This window comes from Bactrocera dorsalis, chromosome 3 (genome assembly GCF_023373825.1).
Source record: "Bactrocera dorsalis isolate Fly_Bdor chromosome 3, ASM2337382v1, whole genome shotgun sequence".
Classification (NCBI taxonomy): Eukaryota; Metazoa; Arthropoda; class Insecta; order Diptera; family Tephritidae; genus Bactrocera; species Bactrocera dorsalis.
This window is the reverse complement of record NC_064305.1, coordinates 85,459,244-85,480,357: the sequence shown is the minus strand read 5'-3', so window position 1 is coordinate 85,480,357 and position 21,114 is coordinate 85,459,244. Positions and strand designations below refer to the sequence as shown.

At 35.8% G+C, this 21,114-nt stretch overlaps 2 protein-coding genes across 2 annotated transcripts in view; one reads left to right on the top strand and one right to left on the bottom strand.

Annotated features, from left to right (window-relative positions):
• LOC105227726 (protein FAM13A) overlaps nucleotides 1–15,685 on the bottom strand; it is a 72,653-nt gene extending 56,968 nt beyond the window's left edge. Inside the window, exon 1 of the mRNA XM_049452783.1 lies at nucleotides 15,221–15,685. The gene's annotated coding sequence lies outside the window, so the exon portion shown is untranslated. The remainder of the gene's footprint in view (nucleotides 1–15,220) is intronic.
• On the top strand, nucleotides 240–1,052 carry LOC125777665 (uncharacterized). The gene has a single exon (XM_049452762.1). The coding sequence runs from the start codon at nucleotides 240–242 to the stop codon at nucleotides 1,050–1,052; it is 813 nt and encodes a 270-aa protein (XP_049308719.1).
• Nucleotides 15,686–21,114: the final 5,429 nt, after the last annotated feature.

The window sequence follows — 21,114 nt, the reverse complement described above, 5'->3', positions numbered from 1 at the left end:
TATATATGTGGCAACACCACAAGCTTTAAAATTTATTATTTCATAAATACAACCATGTGCATTTATTTCGTAAATGCAACCATGCGCTTTCTATTCGCTTTTGACTTGCATTCGCTTTAGGTTAGTAAAAGAAAATAAAAACGCCGGTCGGCCCTTTTGCTTTTGGATTCTGAAGAACAAACACGTTTTCTTATTTCGCTCCTAAACCCTATAATTGGTGACCCTTGACGGTAAGTGAGATGTCGCTCAACGATAGCATGGCGGTTACTGCTGGTCCAAGCCACGGGGAATTCAACGTTACAACACCAATTTTTCCACGCATCCCGCTGCCATTGATGTCAGAAGACAACATTGAGGCTTATTTTTACTCGTTGGATTTTTGGTTCGAGGCCTCTGGCGTTACAACCGACTCGGCAAAATTTAATATCGTAGCGGCCAGTATACCACAGGTAAAGTTAATGGAGTTGCGCTCCATAATAGATGCTGCGCCCACGTCTGCGCGATATCAATTCATTCGTACCAAATTGATAGAAATTTTCACTGAGAGCCAGCAACGCCGCCTACAACGTGTATTGCGCGACATGCCGTTGGGCGACCGCCGCCCGAGCGACCTGTTTAACGAAATGAAGCGCGCTGCTGGTTCCGCTCTAAGCGAAAGCATTTTGCATGATTTGTGGGTTAATCGCTTGCCCCCATATGCGCAAGCAGCAATTATAGCAACCAACGTACCTATTGTCGACAAATTAAAAATCGCCGACTCAATAGTGGAGACGATGCAAATGCGTGAAGTTCGTATCCACGAGGTATCCGCATCGAATCATACCACAGACAACGACCTGAGGACCGAAATAGCAGAACTGAAACAGCGTTTTGATAGAGTTACGAGCAGCGAGAAAACACGTGCGCGTTCCAGATCGAAAACACCAGTGCGCCCTCATAACATCAATTCAGGCGAAATGTGCTGGTATCACGCCAAGTTTGGACCAAACGCTAAGAAGTGTCGCCAACCTTGTAAGTTCGCTCAATCTACATCGCCAAATCTCAAACAATAGGGGTGCTCTGCCAGCAGTATCTCAGGGATAGGCAAACGCTCTGAGATGCCTTCGAATTGCCGCCTTCGTATACTCGACACATCAACTAATATAACGTTCCTTATCGACTCCGGCGCTGATGTGTCGGTACTTCCGAAGTGTTCGAAATTGGCACGAGTCAACCCATCGGATATGCAATTGTTTGCCGCTAATAGTACACCGATTACGGTTTTTGGAGAAGTCATACTTCGCCTTAACCTCAACTTACGCAGGGATTTTGTTTGGAGCTTTGTGATTGCAGACGTAACCCAAGCAATCATTGGAGCAGATTTTTTATCACATTACGACCTTTTACCTGACCTTAATGGACGATGTTTGCTCGACCGCAAAACAGCAGTTAAATCATTTTGCACAGTATCGCGAATCAATTTATCAAACATTTCAACCATAAGTTCAGCCCGAGATTTTTTAAACTCGCTGCGAGAATTTAGTGATGTAACGCGACCAGCCGCTCCGGATTCTACAACGAAGTCCACCGTGGTTCACCGGATCATTACAAACGGTCAACCAATTTTTTCTCGGCCAAGACGGCTGTCGCCTGAGAAGCTGACGGCAGCGCGCGCTGAATTCGAGCTGTTGATGAAACTGGGCATATGTCGGCCATCCAGCAGTAATTGGGCCAGCCCATTACATATGGTGCGAAAGGCCGACGGGTCATGGAGACCGTGTGGAGACTACCGCGCGCTTAACGCGGTAACCGTCCCCGACAAATACCCTCTGCCGTTCCTGCACGATTTCAGTAATATTTTTGCTGGAAATTCAATATTTTCAAAAATCGATCTACGGAAGGCCTTTCACCAGATCCCAATCGATCCCAATGACATTTGTAAAACTGCCATCACAACTCCGTTTGGATTGTACGAATTCACGCACATGACCTTTGGGTTGCGCAACGCGGCGCAAACATTCCAAAGAGTCATCAACGAAGTTTTCCGCGGCATAGATAATGTTTTCACCTACCTGGACGACATATGCGTCGCATCACGCTCCCCAGAAGAACATCGCGCACATCTTCGTATAGTCTTTCAACGATTACGCCAACACAACTTAACAATAAACGTAGCCAAATCAGTGCTTGGTGTATCAGAGCTGCATTTCTTAGGGCATTTAATCACGAAGGATGGAATCAAGCCGCTGCCTAGCCGTATTGAAGCGATTCGCTTATTCAAACTTCCTACGATTGCAAAGGATCTTAAACGATTCCTAGCTATGATCAATTTTTATAGATCGCTACTTCCAAATCCACTTTCGCACCAAGCACCTCTTTTCAAAATGTGTTCTGGAAATAAGCGCAACGACAAAACGCCACTGAACTGGACGAATGACAACATAAGGCACTTTGAGGCTTGCAAAGAGGACCTCGCTAATTGCGCGCTTCTGGCGCACCCGCTCCCGAACGCTCCTCTTTCATTATGGGTCGACGCATCTGACTACGCTGCAGGCGCCGCTCTACATCAAATTTCCAATGGATCACTTCAACCTTTAGGCTTTTTCCAGCGCCTTTTTACAAAAGCTGAGCAGCGGTACAGTACCTACGATAGAGAGTTAACTGCGATATTTCTCTCCGTCCGTCATTTTCGCTTCATGCTTGAAGGAAGAAATTGCCACGTTTACACCGACCACAAGCCGCTAATCTATGCTTTTCGGCAGCGACTAGAAAAAGCATCTGATCGTCAGGCACGTCAATTGGATTTTATTGCGCAGATCACGACAGACATTCGTCACGTACCAGGGGTACAAAATGTTACAGCAGATCTGCTGTCTCGAATCCAAGCCATAACAACGGATCCAATAAATTTTGATGACTTGGCTGAAGATCAGAAAAACAACGACGAGTTAAAGTCATACTTAGAAGGTAAAATTAGTCATTCGCTTCTACTAACCAGTATTATTATCCCCTCTAGTACTAAGAAAGTCTATTGCGATACTTCAACTGGTCGACTACGCCCGTTCATAACAAAAAGATTCCGACAGACAGTTCTTTGCGCAACACACAACATATCTCACCCAGGCACGAGGGTAACTGCGAAACTGATGACTGAACGCTTTGTATGGCCCGGAATACAGAAAGATAGCCGGGAATTCGCCAAGCAATGCATCCAGTGCCAACGCAACAAAATCATCCGGCAATTTGAAAGTAAAGTTTTCGATCAACTCATGCAATGCCTAGGGATCAGGCATCTACGGACGACGGCTTATCATCCACAGACGAATGGCATGGTCGAACGATGGCACCGAACACTTAAGTCAGCAATATTGTGCCACAATCACAATCAATGGACCTCGTCGCTGCCACTAATCCTGTTGGGGCTTCGTAGTTCTTTTAAGGCCGACATAGGTGCTTGTCCAGCTGAACTAGTTTACGGGACTACCTTGCGTTTGCCTTCTGAGTTTTTCGTGGATAGTGGAACATCAACTACCGAAGTGGAGACTGTAGCACATTTACGCCGCGTCATGCGAGACTTACGCCCCATAGATACCGCTTGGCATACCAAGCAGAAGTCATTCATACACGCAGACCTTCAAAAATGCGAACAGGTGTTTGTACGAGATTTATCAGTCAAGCCATCATTGTCACCGCCTTATAAAGGCCCGTACAAAGTATTGCATCGCCATTCAAAATATTTTGTCATCGACGTTAATCATCAAGCCATGAATGTTTCGATTGATCGTTTGAAGCCAGCCTATATTGCCGTACCCTCTCTCTAGGAGGGGAGTACTGTGGCAACACCACAAGCTTTAAAATTTATTATTTTGTAAATACAACCATGTGCATTTATTTCGTAAATGCAACCATGCGCTTTCTATTCGCTTTTGACTTGCATTCGCTTTAGGTTAGTAAAAGAAAATAAAAACGCCGGTCGGCCTTTTTGCTTTTGGATTCTGAAGAACAAACACGTTTTCTTATTTCGCTCCTAAACTCTATATATACATATATGGTATTAATTGCGCGTTTGTGTACTTATTGACCGTCTGTCCCTCCGGAACAAATTCATTATGTACCAAACCACGAATATCGAAAAAAAACAATGAACATCATCTTGATTTTTGAGCGGCTTTGACGAGTTTTTTTCGGTCTCCGGTCGTTTCCTGCCCACCGTTCCGATGATTGTTGACTTGTTGGTGGGTCAAACTCATAAACCCATGTCTCATCGGCAGTTGTAATGCTCTCCAAGAATATGGGATCTAATGAGAGCTGTTTACGGTTCTGTTCTTGAGAGAAATTCAGCTTTATCGGGACGAGTTGAGCAAGAACGAGCTTCACACCCAAAATATCCACAAAAATCATTCGAACGGACTCGCGAGATATGTCGAGCTCTCTTGCCATCTCTTTAACACTTGCCTGATGATTTTCAAGTACTACATCCTTTACTTTTTAATATTTTCCTCAGTTGAAGAGGTCGAAGATCGTTTTGAGAGAGGCATGTCTTCAACGATTTTTCGACCGTCTTTGAAGGCTTTTTACCACTCGAAGGGCTGTGTTTTTGATAAAACTGAATCACAGTAAGCTTTTTCCAACCTTCGCAACGATTCCACACACGAAACTTAGTTAGAAATATAATTTTTAAAACAAATTCTTTGTTCGATATTTTTATCCATTGCAAAAACGCAACACACTACTCAGGTGTACCGACTTAAGCAGCGGCTGTAAACAAACTGGTTGACAGATCGCGCTCATATTTGATATAGTAATTAAGGGCAGTCCCACCGACTTCGCAAAAAACATTTTTTTTAATTGAGGTATCTTTGAGCTTGAGATAAGAAAGAAGTTCAGAAGGCTAATAATTGGAGATATATTTAAGTAGGTATCAGTTATCATACTTAGAATATGTTTCTCGAAATAGTTAACGCATTTCAGTGAATTATTATTAAATTTCTTTTAATAGAAATAGTATTATGTTTAGTATAGTTACAAAAATCCCTACAGCAAAATATTTAAATTGTCTAATATTCGTAGGCATATTGATATGTATATTTAAATAACAGATGATTGAATCGATCATATACATAGTATGATGATTCAATTTATTTTTATTGATGATTCAATATATATACATATGTATATATATACAAACAATATAATCAATAAATGCTGTAGATCACGTTAAACTTTATTTTGTTTAAATTCAAAGTTCAAGCTTTTATATATGTATGTTTGTATAACAGCCGAGAACATTCGAGAATCGCACGAGACTATACATATGAAAATAAGGCGAATTGAATTTCGCCTTCAAGTTAATAATATTTCAATTGTAAAGTCACTTGAATGTACACATATATGTATATGTATATTGAATGTGGTTTGGATAAGCAGATGTATGAAAATACTCTCCATTCGCCAGAAAAAGCTTAAGGGTTTTTTTACGCGAGGAAGCCCATAATAATAAAATGGGACCCAAGTTCTCAAGGCGATATCCCCGGAACTATTACGCCTATCAACTTGAAAATTTAAGACAATATTCTAGAGATTTCAATAAGATTCGATTTTTTGAAAACCGTAAACCCATGTAATTCTTTAATAATAAATGCATGTCAATTTATCGCCGGAAAAAGTCATGTGTAAGAAGTTAAAGATGACAAAATTTTCTGAAATTGATTTTTACATCTAAGAAAAATAGCATACTTAGCGTGAAATTAAAAAAAAATCGATTTTTTCATATTTCAATCGGTAACAACTTTAAAAATAACATACTAAAACTTTACATCGATGTCTCAAGCCGTCTTTGAGTTACAGGCTCCTAACTTGTAGCTGCTCAGTTTAATCACTTCCATCAACTTATCTTTAAATTAACAAATTTTATCTATTTAAGTTTAATTAAGCAAACTCTAGTGTCAAAGTAATATATGGAGACTCACACTAGTTCTAAATAATTGTAGAGTATCCATTAGTTGGGGTCTGTTCTGAGATATCGTCTTACCGACAAAGCAGTTGTTTAAAGTGATATTTTATTTATTTATTGCTTACATACTCATCAAGCCATAAAAGGAAAACAACTACACAATTAAAACACAATAAAAATGTGTAACAAAGCGCTGTACTATATACTATAAATATGCCCGGAGCAAAGTATATTCAACCTAATGTGTAACAGGCACGTGAGTTCAACTTGCTGCAAGGCAGCGAAGAAATTGGATACCAACGCTGAGCAAACAACTGCACGAGGAGAGCGTGTGGAGGGGGGGAAATCAAAGCAAAATAAATACGCAATTGAGCAATATGAAGCGAAATGCCGGCAATAAAGGTGCTTGAAATACAAGTCAATCATAGAGCCGCCTATACCGTGAACACACACCACTTACAGGCGCACCTACATTTAGAAACACTTGATGGGCAATGTCCAGCTCAGCTGTCGCTTACTCGGTTACACAACTGGCGGACGTTTATTAACTCGGCTCACTCAGTTCCTCATAATTAATGTCAATTGGCATCAATTTTGCACCATTTTCAAGAGCCGGGCGCTATGTACATACTTACATCGGTACATTTTGTATTTGTGTAATTGTGTTGGTTTGGTTGAACTGAGTTATGGCAGGCAGCATGAGCGAGAATTGGCACACTGACGGTGTGCAAGCGGAGTAATTTTTAACTTTTCACTTTTATTTACTTGCGGCAGTGCAAATATTGAATATAATAATATAAATATAAATAATCAGGTATATAAAGGATTTGTAAGAAATTATGTGCAAAATGAACGAGAACAATAGGCTTGTTTTGGCTAAATGGTCTCTCGGAGCGTAACGTATAATCGAAGGGATTCTAGATGTAATTCGAGATTAAATGGTTTTGAAGTAGAATATTGAAATATTTGTCGGAGAGAGCATGTATCCAGGTCCTTCTCTCCTTGGCCTTTCCAACGGCGTGGAGATCTTCCTCTTCTCTGCTTCCTCCGGCGGGTATTGCGTCGAATACTCTCAGTTTTCATCCATTCGGACGACATGACCTAGCCAACGTAGCCGCTGTATCGTAATTCTCTGAACTAAGTCGTATATCTCGTACAGCTCATCGTTCCATCGACTGCGGTATTCGCGGCTGCCGATACACAAAGAACAATAAATCTTCTGCAGAACCTTTTCTCGAAAACTCGTAACGAAAATTCATCAGATGTGGTCATCGTCCATTCTTCTACACCATATTGCAGGACGAGGATGATGAATGACTTGTAGAGCTTAGTCTTTGTTCGTCAAGAGGGGACTTTACTTTTCAATTGCCTACTCAGTCCGAACTAGCACCAGTTGGAAAGAGATATTCTGCGTTGGATTTCGAGGCTGACGTTTTTGTTAGTGTTAATGCTGGTTCTAAGATATACAAAATTATCAACAACATCGAGTTATGACTGTCAACAGTGACATGGGAGCCAAGTCCCGAATGCGACGACTATTTGTTTGATGACAGGAGATATTTCGTTTTGCCCTCGTTCACTACCAGACCCATTTGCTTCGCTTCTTTAACCAATCTGGAGAGAGCAGAACTAACATCGCGGTCAACAATGATATCAATTTCATCGGCATAAACCAGCAACAAGTCCATGCAGAGTTATTAATTTATTGACGTCCTTAGAGAAATCTTTAAGCCCGAACCAAGGCCAAAGACTTTTCAAAATCAAATGATAGAACCTAATAGATATTGAAATGGAAATTTGATCGATATCGAAATGGAATCCGTTGGAATGCCTCTTTGACTCACTAACCGTGCATTCAAGGCCGGTTAAAGAACCTCTACACTCGTTCTCAATGGCATCGATCCACTGTCATGAGCCAGACTACAGCGGAATCACAGGTAACTGCAAAGTTGACGAGGTGGTATGGAAAGACACACTAGCTCCGCTATCGTGAATGAGACCGGATTTGTGCTCCGCTTCTTTCGTGCGTTCTGCAAGCAGATAGTTGAGCTCTAATATCGGTTCTTGCGCTGTCACAAGTTACTTTGACCAAAGGTCGATCGGAAAAGATTCAGTGAGCTCTGTATCCTCAGTAAGGCATCTCCCTAGGTGTGGCGGTACTATCGGCGCCTACGCTGTAAGGTTAATAACTTTAAAGAATGCTAACTGCAGAAGCTGTGTGGAAGAAGACGAACTGGAAACATTTGAACACGTTTTTCTTGATTGTCCCATGTTTGCGATATCAAGGCTTAAATACTTGAGAGCTCTTTCTCACTTTTAGAATTTCACTAAGCTGTTGGTAACAGAAATAAATTGGTATTGACCGCAAATACTCTTTGTCGTCTTATAAAATCAGATATAGGAGTTATACGTTTTATGATTTTACAGAGAGCTACGCATAGTAGTCGAAGTGTGAACTCCATCTTGAGGATCAACCATCGAAACTAACCTCTGATGAAGTCACAAAAGCAACGCTGTAACTAGGGAGTATTTGATACAGATTCGTGGAATCTCATAACATTATTATGTGGGTTTTTATATGGCATAGTTAATTATTCAAGTTTTGTCAGGTACGACAGGTCTATGGAGTTCCATATTAGATCAAGTTAAGATCACCATTAACTCCTTATGATTATTGCTTTAAAGATTATTTAAAATAATCCTCCCAACTCTTTCATTCAGGGTTGCATGGCTGATAGCGACATTTGTGCGCATAAATACGAACAATGGCCAACAACAATGGCGTACATTTGTGTGGCAGTGAAGAAAATTTCTGTGTCAAAAACAACTGTTGCAGCTGCCAAGCGAGTGTTGACAGAGCGTATGAAACTACTTTAGTGCAAATACACATACATACACACATACTTACATATGTGTATAAATGGCAGCACATGCATAACTATAAACATTCGCTTATAAAGCTGCACCAAGTCTGAAGTGCCAACTGACTCAGCCCCAAGCGCCAAGCAACAACAAAGCGCTACGCTATGAAATTGACGCTTGATTTCCTCTCTAGATCAGCAGTGCAATGTCGAGAAAGGATTCGGTTGCTGTCAACCACACTGACACACTGCACACTAGGAATTGCCAACCACCACCATATTTATGTGTAACACGCCAGTGCTTTCAGTCAGCTTTCACTTGGCTAATTCATTGGCAGCATATGGCGGGTTGGCGAGCGAGTATAAATGAAATTATTGCACCGATTTGTAGAGAAATGGAAATATGGGTATAGGCAAGTGCTGAAGTACGACCACAGCACAACCGACTGCATGCACATTCACAGTTATATGCTAAATGAGAACTGCGCGTCTTGAGCAATGCAACGCAATAAAATCATTTCTGTCATAAATTTTAATAATAAACTGTTATATGACAGTTGCATGTGAAGAATCTAAAAAAAAAACTATTTTAAGGCTTTCAAATATGATATTTAATGCACAACATTCTTGTGTTCAGTACTTTTCCTAATAACAAGTGATGACGGGTGTCTCAAGGTTACGTCGCGGCGTGTGAAAAATCTATTAGAATATTTATTCTGCGACGCATCAGGTGGTCAGTCTACCAGACTGAGCAAGCGTCAAAATAAATGATGTTACATAATGATGAGACGGTTAGCACATGATTTTAAAAATATGTTAAATGATTAATTATTTTCGTTATTTTTTGGCAAATTTTGTTAATATAAGTGGTTTTTAATGTTAAACACTAAAATGATGACTTTTAAACTCGAGTTTATTGTGGAACGCTAACTCAGCTTTTATTTGTGACAAGCTTGGGGTTTATGAGTGGTGTTTAACGTTAAACCCTAAAGAAATGATTAATAAACTCGAGTTTACTATGGAACGATTACTCGGGATCAATAAGTAGTGTTTATTTTTTCACGACAAACTTGGTGTTTAACGCTAAACACTAAAATTACCAATAAACTCGAGTTTATTGTGGAACAATAACTCAGCATTTATAAATAGTGTTTATTTTTTGATGACAAACTTGATGTTTATGGGTGGTGTTTAACGTTAAACTCTAAACTTACCACTAAACTCGAGTTTATTGTGGAACGCTAACTTGGCATTTTTGATATGCGTTTATTTTTTGATGACGAACTTGATGTTTAAGAGTAGCGTTTAATATTAAACACTAAAATGATGACCAATAAACTCGAGTTTATTGTGGAATGCTAACTCAGACAGTTAACTCGAGTTTAACTTTATATACTTTAAGCAGAACTCGAGTTTATTGACAAACATAGGCAAAGTATTTTATGTGAAAAATTAATAAACTCGAGTTTACTGTTAAACACCATAATAAAAGTTTAATTCAGCATTTATGAGTAGTTTTTAATGTTAATCACTAATACTATCAATAAACTCGTGTTTAATGTTAAACATTATAATGACAAAAAATGGGAGTTTGGATATGATAAACAATTATGAATAGTGTTTAATGCTAATCAAAAATAAAACAATAAACTCGAGTTTATCGCTAGCTAGGCGGACTATTTTAAAAGCAAATAGCACAATTGTTTAATAAATAAACATGTATGTATGTTATTAGGTAATATATGCTAAGTACGCTCTTCACATACCATAGAGCTTTGTCCCAATTGACTAGCACATCAGTTATTACCCAATAGTTGAAACTTGACTGCTCCGTTCGGTCATGGCTTATCATAACTATCGATTTACAGACACTCGACTTATAAGTATGGGCTAAAAATATGTGCACAGACAACGGCATTTGTCGACATGCTCAAACTAAGCCTTGTCTTTTTGCTACAATTGCTCGTTCTTTTCGTGTCTCTTCTTTTTACTTTTTTGTTCTAAGAACAATAACACAAACTGCACTTAAGTAGAAACTATGGTACAACCACAGGCAAGAAACAGCGTCGCTGATTGAATTCTTCGTCCTTTTTATGGTTTGTCATAGTCCGCAAAAGTACCGTCATATGACACTGACACAAATTCATACGAATTATGTACAAAAATAGTACAAAAAAATGCAGTAAATGAAGAAATGCCAACAGAAATGCCTTCGCTTCTGCGAAAGTTGTAGTTGCTGCCCTTTTCCTCGTTTAATCTGTGCGAAAAACCGCTTAAAGGCGTCAGCGAAAGCAAGCAACGGTGTATTCTGTAGATCTTTATTACATTGTAGAGTGTGAATATATGTTCATACAACGGACGCTTGCAGTACCATTAGTAACTGCGAATAACAGATGAAATATGTACCACTTTGGTCCACCACTTTTTACCATTTTTCATTCAATTCCATTTTTTTCAACTTCCTCGAATTTAATTTTTTTTGGTTAAAAGTAGCTTAAAATCTCACCTTTCCAATACTATATGGTGTGACACAATGTGATTGGTAGCACTGGAGATATACGACTGCAACGACATCTATTGACAAAATACGAAAAGACTTTTTCGACTACCCAATATATCACACAATGAATTTATTTATGAAGCATGTTTGGATACATTTTTAAGCGACTTTTAACGTTTTGATAACATTTTAGTATTATTTTAAACTTATTCTTAATCTAAATACAGAAATAATTTTCTACACAGAGTTGCCACATTGATGAAACAGTTATCAAAGTGGAAATTATTGTATTATACCTATGTATATGCTAATGTATAGTGAATTATATTTGCAAACAGTATTGTTGCATAATTTTTTTCAGTAGCGTTGCCATATATTTTCATACTTACAATTTCTATGGGAAAATAATGTTTGTACTGAAAAAACAATAATAAAAATTTGGTTTGTATATATTTGCTATATAACAATGCTTTTTGTGAACGAGCGTGATTCAGAAAGTTAACTACAGCGAAAATCTTTTGAAGAGAGTTGCCACCATAATGAAAAACTTAACAACATTTAAAATATTTTATTAGACTTGTATGATAATAATGCAAAATAAAATATATTTGCAAAAAATATTGTTATAGAAATATTTTTGAGTAGTGTTACCATATATTTCGAAAAAAACTGTGTTGGAGAAAAGAAAATTCTGAAATTTGTTTATATTTGCTATATAACAGTCATTTTTGTGAACGACTATCGATTAAGAAATTTAACTACAGCGAAAATTTTTTGAAATTTGTGGCAACTCTACCCTAGTGAAAACATTAACAAAATGTAAAATATTTTAAGTAAACGAATAAATTGTTCAAAATAGAATATATTTGCAAAATAATATATAGAAATGTTTTTGAGTAGTGTTACCATATATGTATGTATTTCTAACAAAAAATGTATTCGATAAAGGAAAAATTTGTTTTATTTATATTTTCTATATAACAATCCTTTTTGCGAACGAACAGTGATTAAGAAACTTAACTACAGCGATTTTTTTCACGACAGAGTTGCCACCCTAGTGAAATAATTAACAAAATTAAAAACATTTTTGTAAATTTATATGATAATAGCGCTAAGTAGAGTATATTTGCAAAAAATATCGTTATAGAAATATTTTTGAGTAGCGTTACCACATATTTGAAAAAAATTTTTTGAAGAAATGAAAAATTTGATTTGATTAATATTTTCTATATAAAAATCCTTTTTGTGAACGAGTAGTGATTAAGAAGGTTAACTACAGCAAAATTTTTTTGAACAGAGTTGCCACCCTGGTAAAAACATTAAACAAAATTTAAAAAAATTTTAAGTACAGTATGAAAATAGTGTACAATGTGTTATATTTGCAAAAAAATTGTTATAGAAATATATTTTAGTAGTGTTGCCATATATTTTAAAATAAAAGAAAATATTGTGGAAAAAATTGGAAAATTAGCTTTGTATAATACAAAGTTGATGGATAATCACGGTTACCATCAACAAATACATAACAATTAAAAAATATTACATCTTCTTCTTTATTGGCGTATACACTCCTTACGCTTAATATTGCATATTTATTTTACAAAATCGTTTATAGTCATTTGCTAAACAAATGATAAGTATAATTGCTTATATAAGATTTAAAAGAGCTGTATATTGTTTTAATAAAATTTTTTTCGTAAAAAAAATTTAATTTGAGTTGCGCTGTAGGCTGATAAGTAAATTGGTTACTCATACGACCGGGTGAACCACGTTGTTTATACCAAAAGCAAATGCAGCACTACCAGAATTACCAAACGAATTACATTTGCAATATTTTAATTTTATGAATTCAACATCGCTGGCTTAGTTGGCCAGAAAAAAAAGAAATAAATTTCAAAAATATATTTTCTATTTCTTTGAGTGTAGCATTTGCGATTTATTAGCACACTCATTACCTCTTCAAGTATTTATTTACATTGTATTGTGAATGATTTTCCATTGTATGAATTTATGCGCATATTCTTAGGAATTTTACAAAGATCAAAGCGAAGACTATATTTATTCCATACATATTCATAACTGAATGCATTTGTGGGCATGTCGGTGCCAAGTCAAGTGTACTTGTTTGAATTAATACATTTGTCACCTGTGCGAAAACCTTGAACGAGAGTGCGGTAAAACCGAAATAGAATAAAGAAATCTACGAGTACAACAGAAGGGACAAATGCATAAATAATAGCAGCGGTATTTCAACTGCCGCAGGGAGAAAGGGAACTAAATGCAATTCACAAGGGAAAATAGTTGAAGAAAAATAGAAAAATAGTTGAAGAAAAATAGAAGAATGTGCAGATAAACCGAGAATCTGCATAGAAGCACGTAAGAACAGGAACTTATAAATAGCTTAGAAGTTGTTCAAGTGTTTTTAAGACTCAAAGTATTCCAATAAAACGGCAAATACACTACGGTCACGATGCGCTGTGGGTGGGGCATTATCACGTTTAAATATTTGTGAAATGCTTTGCTGTTATTGTGAAGATTGTGAATTGGATAAGGAATGCGAACAAATAGGAGTTTGGAATAGTATAGGAATAAGAAGAGTAGAAAATAATATATAATTATTTTGTGAATAATTTATATTCGATTAATACCCTTCACAGGTGCATTTTTTATAGCATTGAAGAGTATAAAAATATCTCTATCTTGATTTTTATCGTAAGTTTATATGGCAGCTATATGCTATACTTGTTCGATCTGCAAAATATGTTCGGAAATTGTAGTGTTGTCTTAGGCAGTAATCCATGCCAAATTTCGTGAAGATGCTTCGTTAAATAAAAAACTTTTCATACAAAGACTCAATTTCTACCGACAAGCTTGTATAGCAGCCATATACTATAGTAGTTCGATATGAGAAATTTCTTCGGAGATTGTAGCGTTGGCTTGGGTAACAATGTGTATCAAATTGCATGAAGATGTCTCTTCAAATAAAAAAGTTTTCCATACAAGGACTTAATTTCGACCGACTAATTTGTATGGCAACTATATGGTATAGTACTTCGATATAAACAAATGAGATTATAGGGTTGGCTTAGATAATAATAATGTGTATCAAATTTCCTTAAAGTAACTCTTCAAGAAAAAAAGTTTTTCATATAAGGTCTTGATTTTCATCAGTCAAATTGTAAGGCAGCTCTATGTTATAGTGGTACGATCTCAACAATTTGTTCAGAGATTTTAGCGTTGGCTTGGACAAAATTCTATGACGATTTTCGCACAGATAACTTCCTAAACAAAAAAGTTTCCCATACAAGAACTTGATTTTTATCGGTTAGTTTGTATGCCAGTTGTACGCAATAGTCGGCGGATATCGGCAGTTCCGACAAATGAGCAGCTTGTTAGAGAGAAAACGTAGTGGGCTTAGTTTCAAATCGATATTTTAAAAACTGAAGAACTAATTCGCCCATATACAATCAGCAAACTTAAATAAAAATATTTTGTATTTCAGCTGAAACTTTTATTCTTCCAAAGCTATTCAGCATACAACCCAAAACAAGGCAAACACCATTTCACCCAGCAAATAGATGTGCAAATTTGATTGCCTCTAAAATGTACACTCACCCGCACAATTTTTTTACCCACATTACAACCTCACATTTTCTACTCTAACACTTAAAATAACAGTAAATTATTCATATTAAACCAACACGTTTTGTTAGAACTCATTAACAAAATTTCAACGAAAAAGTAGAGAAGCCGAAATGTGAAAACTAAAATTTTCATTCAAGCCCCGTCACGCAGGCATACTCGTATACGGTCGCAAGTACGCACTACTCGGTGAAAATTCACTAATTACACGAACAAACTTAAAGTACACCGACTTTTTTTTGGTTTCTTCACACAATTTTAATTGCAAATTCAAGTGCTACTCACCTAGAAAACGCACGCAAGAACGCAAATAAATTAGAGCGTTAGCGCCTTCAATAAGTGCTTGGACGAGCGTTGGAAAGTACTTCGCACTTTGCACTGGCCCGACACTCGGACGGATGGCGTTTGTGTCAGAGTTAGGAGGAGTCGGATAGCCACTAACTGCGCCATACAAGCGACCAACATCAACTGAGAACGAATTGTGAAATGCGCTGCAGCAGCTGCTGTTGCTGTTGCTATTGTTGTTGTTGTTCGTGGTGGTTGCAGCCGATGCCTGAAGGTTGGCTGGGGTTGTGGCGGTGAAGGCGTTCGACTAGCCGCTTGAGGGTTGAGATGACTTAGCACAGTGAATGTGGCGGTAGTGCACTCTCGTTGTTACTGTATTGTAATTGTTGTTGTTTTTGTCTGATGTCTTATTTCAATGCAGAACTACTAGATATGAGTAGAGAAGTGTCTGTTGCTCTGCTCAAGCTCTTGCAGCTGTTGTTGTTGTTGCTGTTGTGTTTAAAGTGCCAACTACAACAACTGCAGCCAAGCTTTGCTGATATGAATGAATTTTTTTTGTATTTCAAGTCCTTTGCGTGCTTTCAGCTGCTCACCAACAATAAGTTGAGCTTATGGTCCGCTGTACTTTACACTCGAAACGTTGCCTGTGAACTGACTGCTACGCAAGGACAACAGTCGATTTTAAAAAGTCAGCAGAAAGGCGAAATTCAGTTGGACAGGAAACGAAGACGGCTTTCGGTTCTCCATTTCTATATGCATTTCGTGAAATTGCGACGTAATTTTCTGGCTAAAATGCAACGCTAGAAGGTTAGGTCAGGATACTGAGCCAAGTGTATGAAGAGAGCGTGAGCACAAAAAGGACTGAGAGAGAATGAGAGTAACTGTACGTTTGAAGGTGTGAATGCAGCTACAATTGTAGTTTGTGAAGGTGAGTGGGTGGGAGGAAGAGCAAAATTCAAATAAATATATATACGTTTAGGCTTGTATGTGTATTTACGCATGTGTGTGTATTCCAGTGAAATATTGTAGCTAAAGTTAAAGCGTCATTTGTGGCATAATTTAACATTAATATATTTAATGTCAACGTAAAGGTTCTGAACTAGTGCTCTTAAGGCCACAGGACGTATGAGTAACATTTGTGTATGCAAGTGTTATGCAGCCGCATACGCACTGACGTCCCAGCAGGTTACAAGTATTCAATTAGATACGCATAAATGCAAATAAAAACTGATAAAATTAGTAGAAAAAAATAGAAAAATTAAAAATATAATAATAATTAAAATTAAAATAAACATTTAAATTAAAATCGGGTTACAATTATTCAATTATGTACGCATAAATACAAATAAAAAAAATATAAAAAAAGAAAAATTTAAAATATAAATATAAATATAATTAAAATCAAATTTAAAATTAAAATTTAATTTAAAATTTAAGAAATTAATGAAAAAAGAGAAAAATTAATATTAAAATTGAAATTAAAATTAATATTAAAATCAAAATCAAAACTAAAATTGAAATTAAAAATAAAATAAAAATTAATATACAAGTTGAAATTAAAATTAATTAATTATAATTATAATTTTAACTTAATTAAACATTTGAAAAATTAATGAAAAAAATTGAAATTAAAATCCAAATTAAAATTAGTAATGGAATTAAAACCATATTTAAAATAAACACTAAATTTTACATTAAAAATAATATTAAAACTAAAATACAAATTGAAGTTAAAATTAAAGTCAATTAATTATAATTTTAATTTAATTTAAAATTTAAAAAATTAATGATGAAAAGAGAAAAGTTAAAATTAAAAGCAAAACTAAAAGTAAAATTAAAAGTACAACACTAAAATTAAAATTAAAATAAAACTATTATAAAAATAAAACTAATATCAAAACTAAAATACAAATTGAAGTTAAAATCAAAGTCAATTAATTATAATTTTAATTTATTTTAAAATTTAAAAAATTAATGATGAAACGAGAAAAATTAAAATTAAAAGCAAGGTTAAAATTAAAAGAAAAATTAAAATTTAAATTTAAACTAAAACTAAAATTAAAATTAAAATTGAAATTAAAACTAAAAAAAATTAAAATACATGTTGAAATTAAAATTAATTATGATTATAATTTTAAATTAATTAAAAAAATTAATGAAAAAAAAAATAAAATTAAAGTTTAAATTAAAATCAAAATTAAAACTGAAATTAAACTTAAAATTATAAATAATATGAATATGAAACTAAAAATAAAAATTATAATCTAAATTAAAACTAAAATCAATTCGAAAAAGCAAAAGCAAAATAAAAATGTATGTATATGTTTATCTAAACTTATTCCTGTTAGTCACAGCCATATTCCCTGGCAGCGCCGCTTCTTTTGCCAGCTGTGGTAACTGCTTTACACATATTAATTTTTATTCAATTCAATTTCAACAAAGTGTGTATATAGTAGATACACGCCGACGCTTCTAAATAACAAATTATACAGCAACAGCTAAATTTGCACAGGCGTGCCAGTCTCCTGGGCGTACAATAGCAGGAAAAGCGCGCAAACAACAACAGCAACATTGTCTAGAACACCCACCGAGCGAGTTTTCATTGAACACAACTACTGCACACATAAAACCGCTGTAATTTGCATACTGCGCTCGTATAAAAAACGAGCGATAAAAAAAAATAATAAAATATATATAAAATACAGATATACATATGTATAAGAAAAAGTCTTCATAGAAAACTAAGCAAAAAATGCATTTCAAGAATTTAATTATTATTAATGAATATAAAACACTTACGCAACATTTTAAAAATTGATGCAATACATACACATACTCTTACAAAAATATACTTAACACACGATCGAAATCTTGCAGGCACATATATGAATACAAAATCTACTCCAGCATATGAAGTGTTGTGAAATTAACTCAATTTCTATGAAACTGCTTTCAACTTTCCATTTTTTAACGAATTTGTTGCGCTTTGAGCCTTTGTCCACCAACAGGACATGCAAATTGTTGTCGAGCATTATACTGACGACTGAGCACACACACGTACACAAATACATTGTGGTTACGCGATGCGCAAATTGTCGATATATAAATAATGGGCACTTCCATAGTTTATTGTTTTAACCCCCTCCCCACACTCCCACACTCGTCTGTCTTCGCTAATTTGATGTGTTGGTGGATGACGTGAGGCCGAAGAAATGCAAATATATATGATTGATGTCATGATTGATGAGGAGTAGATGAATACCTAGCCACAAAGGGGGTTGTGGATGTAAGCAAATATTATGTGCATGTAATCATAGAGTAATTTGGTCATTTTAACGGTATTTCTGTTTGCGATTCAGTGCGGCCTTGAATAAAAATTGCCTTATTTGCAAACTGTGGTAGTTGCGAAATAACGCAAGACATGAAAAAAATTGCAAAATATTTTCTTTTTCGAATTTCTTCATTTTTTTCACTAATTTTCGAGCAGCTGTGACTTTTTTTCAACTTCTCCGAATTTAATTTTTTTTTGGTACAATGAAGCTTAAAATTGCACCTTTCCAACAATATATGGTATGGCACAATGTGATGGAGCACTGGAGATATATGACTGCAACGACATCTATTGACAAAATACGAAAAGACTTTTTCGACTAACCAATATATACTTTAAACTTAATATACATACATTGTTCAATTAAATTCTCATTAATCTAAATCATAAATTCACTAAATCGTTCAAAAACAATGACCTAGCACAACATAATTCAGCTATAAGCACCCGCAAACACAACAGCTAGATTATTAAGCATATTTCATTGGAAAATATAGCCGCTAATCGACGGCAATTTCCAGCACCAGCGGGCGCAACAAATAAGTGGATAAACAACCATGCAGCAATTGGAATAAACAAACGCTTTTTTCTTTTTGGATTCACACACATAAAAATATATTTTTATTTTGGTGCAAGCATTATAGACAGGCAATCTATTTCACCATGGCAGCAAAAGCTGACGTGTACAAAAAGTATTTTCTTTATATAATGAAAAAGAAACCAAAATAAAAGTCGACTAATGAGGCACAGCATCGTATCATATAGTAAAGACATAAACACCAACAGCAGAGGAATTACAGAGTTGCATACGACACACCTCCAACAGAAGATTGTACAGCAACAACTAGCGTAAGCAAATAAGCAACAGTTCTGGATAAACAAAAATTGGGCCAAGAATTCACGTATTCATTCACTTGAGCAAATACATACATATTTATACTTATCATATATGTACTATATATGAACAAGTGTGTGCGTTACAAAGCGCAAAGAGAATGTTGAATGGAATAAGCTGCTTAAGGCAAACTCGGCATAATACAAAAGCATACGTACAGCTGCGGTCAAAATAATAGTAGTGCCCACACATTGAAAAAGAAATGATGAAGAAGTAGAATGTTTTCATTTAAATACTTTCGTTGTTTTTATTTTAAGTAACAATCACTCTTAACAATAAAATCATAAAACAAAACTTAGGAAAAAATTCTTTACAACGTTATAAAAAAATTATTTCATACGACCTTATGCATATGGACGGTCAAAAAAATAGTAGTGTGATTTTATTTAACAAAAATATATTTCAATTAGTTCTTCTTTTCATCTGATTTAAATTGAAAATAATAAGAAAATTAATTATAAAATAATTAGTACTTAGTTGCGTATCCTTTGTTCGATATTACAGCTACACATCGGCGATGCATTGAATTAACGAGATGTTCACATCGTTCCTTTGGTATCGATTTCCATGCCCGCTCTACTGTTTCCCAAAGCTGATTATTATTTGTTGGATTAGCAACAGAAACTGCCTTTTTCACATCGCACCACAAATTCTCTATTGGATTGAGGTCTGGAGACTGTGCAGGCCATTCCATGACCTCAACCCTGTTCCTCTGAAACCACTGCTGCGCCAACTTGCTTGTGTGCTTTGGGTCATTGTCCTGCTGGAAGACCCAAAGTAGTGGCATTTCTTCGCTGGCGAAAGGGAGCATGATTTCCTCCATAATTCGAACATACACAGTACGATCCATGATTTCTTTTATCCAGTATATCGGTCCAACACCATAAAATGAAAAACATGCCCAAATCATAATACTTGACCCTCCATGTTTAATAGTTTTAGTTGTGTATTTCGGGTTGTATTCGGAACTAGCGGGTCGTCTGACATATTGGCGAGATCCTCTTGCACCATGCAGCACGATTTTGGATTCATCTGTCCACAAAATATTTCTCCATTTCTTAAGGGGCCATTCCAAGTGATCGTTCGCAAACTTAAGCCTTTGCGCTACATGCTTCTTAGTCAGTAATGGCACTTTTCTTGGGCTATGAGCTGCTAAGTCCTGTTCCCGCAAACGCCTACGGATAGTTTCCACGCTTGCTTCCAGCTGCAAGTCACTCTTGATATCAGTTGCAGGTGCGAAAGGATTACTTTTCGAGTATCTAACCACACGATTGACTAATTTAGCGGTCATTGCGGGTGGCCGTCCACGTGTTTCAGGTTGGGATTTATATTTTAACGCGTTTGAAATCATTGTCGGTGAACAGCCGATAATTTCTTCAACTTCTTTGTAAGTTTTCCCGTTTGAAATTAGTTTTTTGATAAGGTTGCGCTGTTCAGCGGTGCAGTGCTTTCCTCGTCCCATAGCTGAACGATCTTTATCAGATTATCACAAAAATTTATGAAAATACATCAAAAAATGCATTACTTACCTTTTTGTAAATCTTGGACACAAATAAATATTTTTTATGAATTTTTCAGAAGCTCACTCCTTGCACTACTATTTTTTTGACCGATTCAATAGCCAACACGTTCGAAAGTAAATGAAATAACGACTCCACGTGCTAACGT

Coding starts and splice junctions, on each gene's coding strand:
- LOC125777665 (XM_049452762.1), top strand. CDS start 240: ATGTCGCTCAACGATAGCATGGCGGTTACTGCTGGTCCAAGCCACGGG.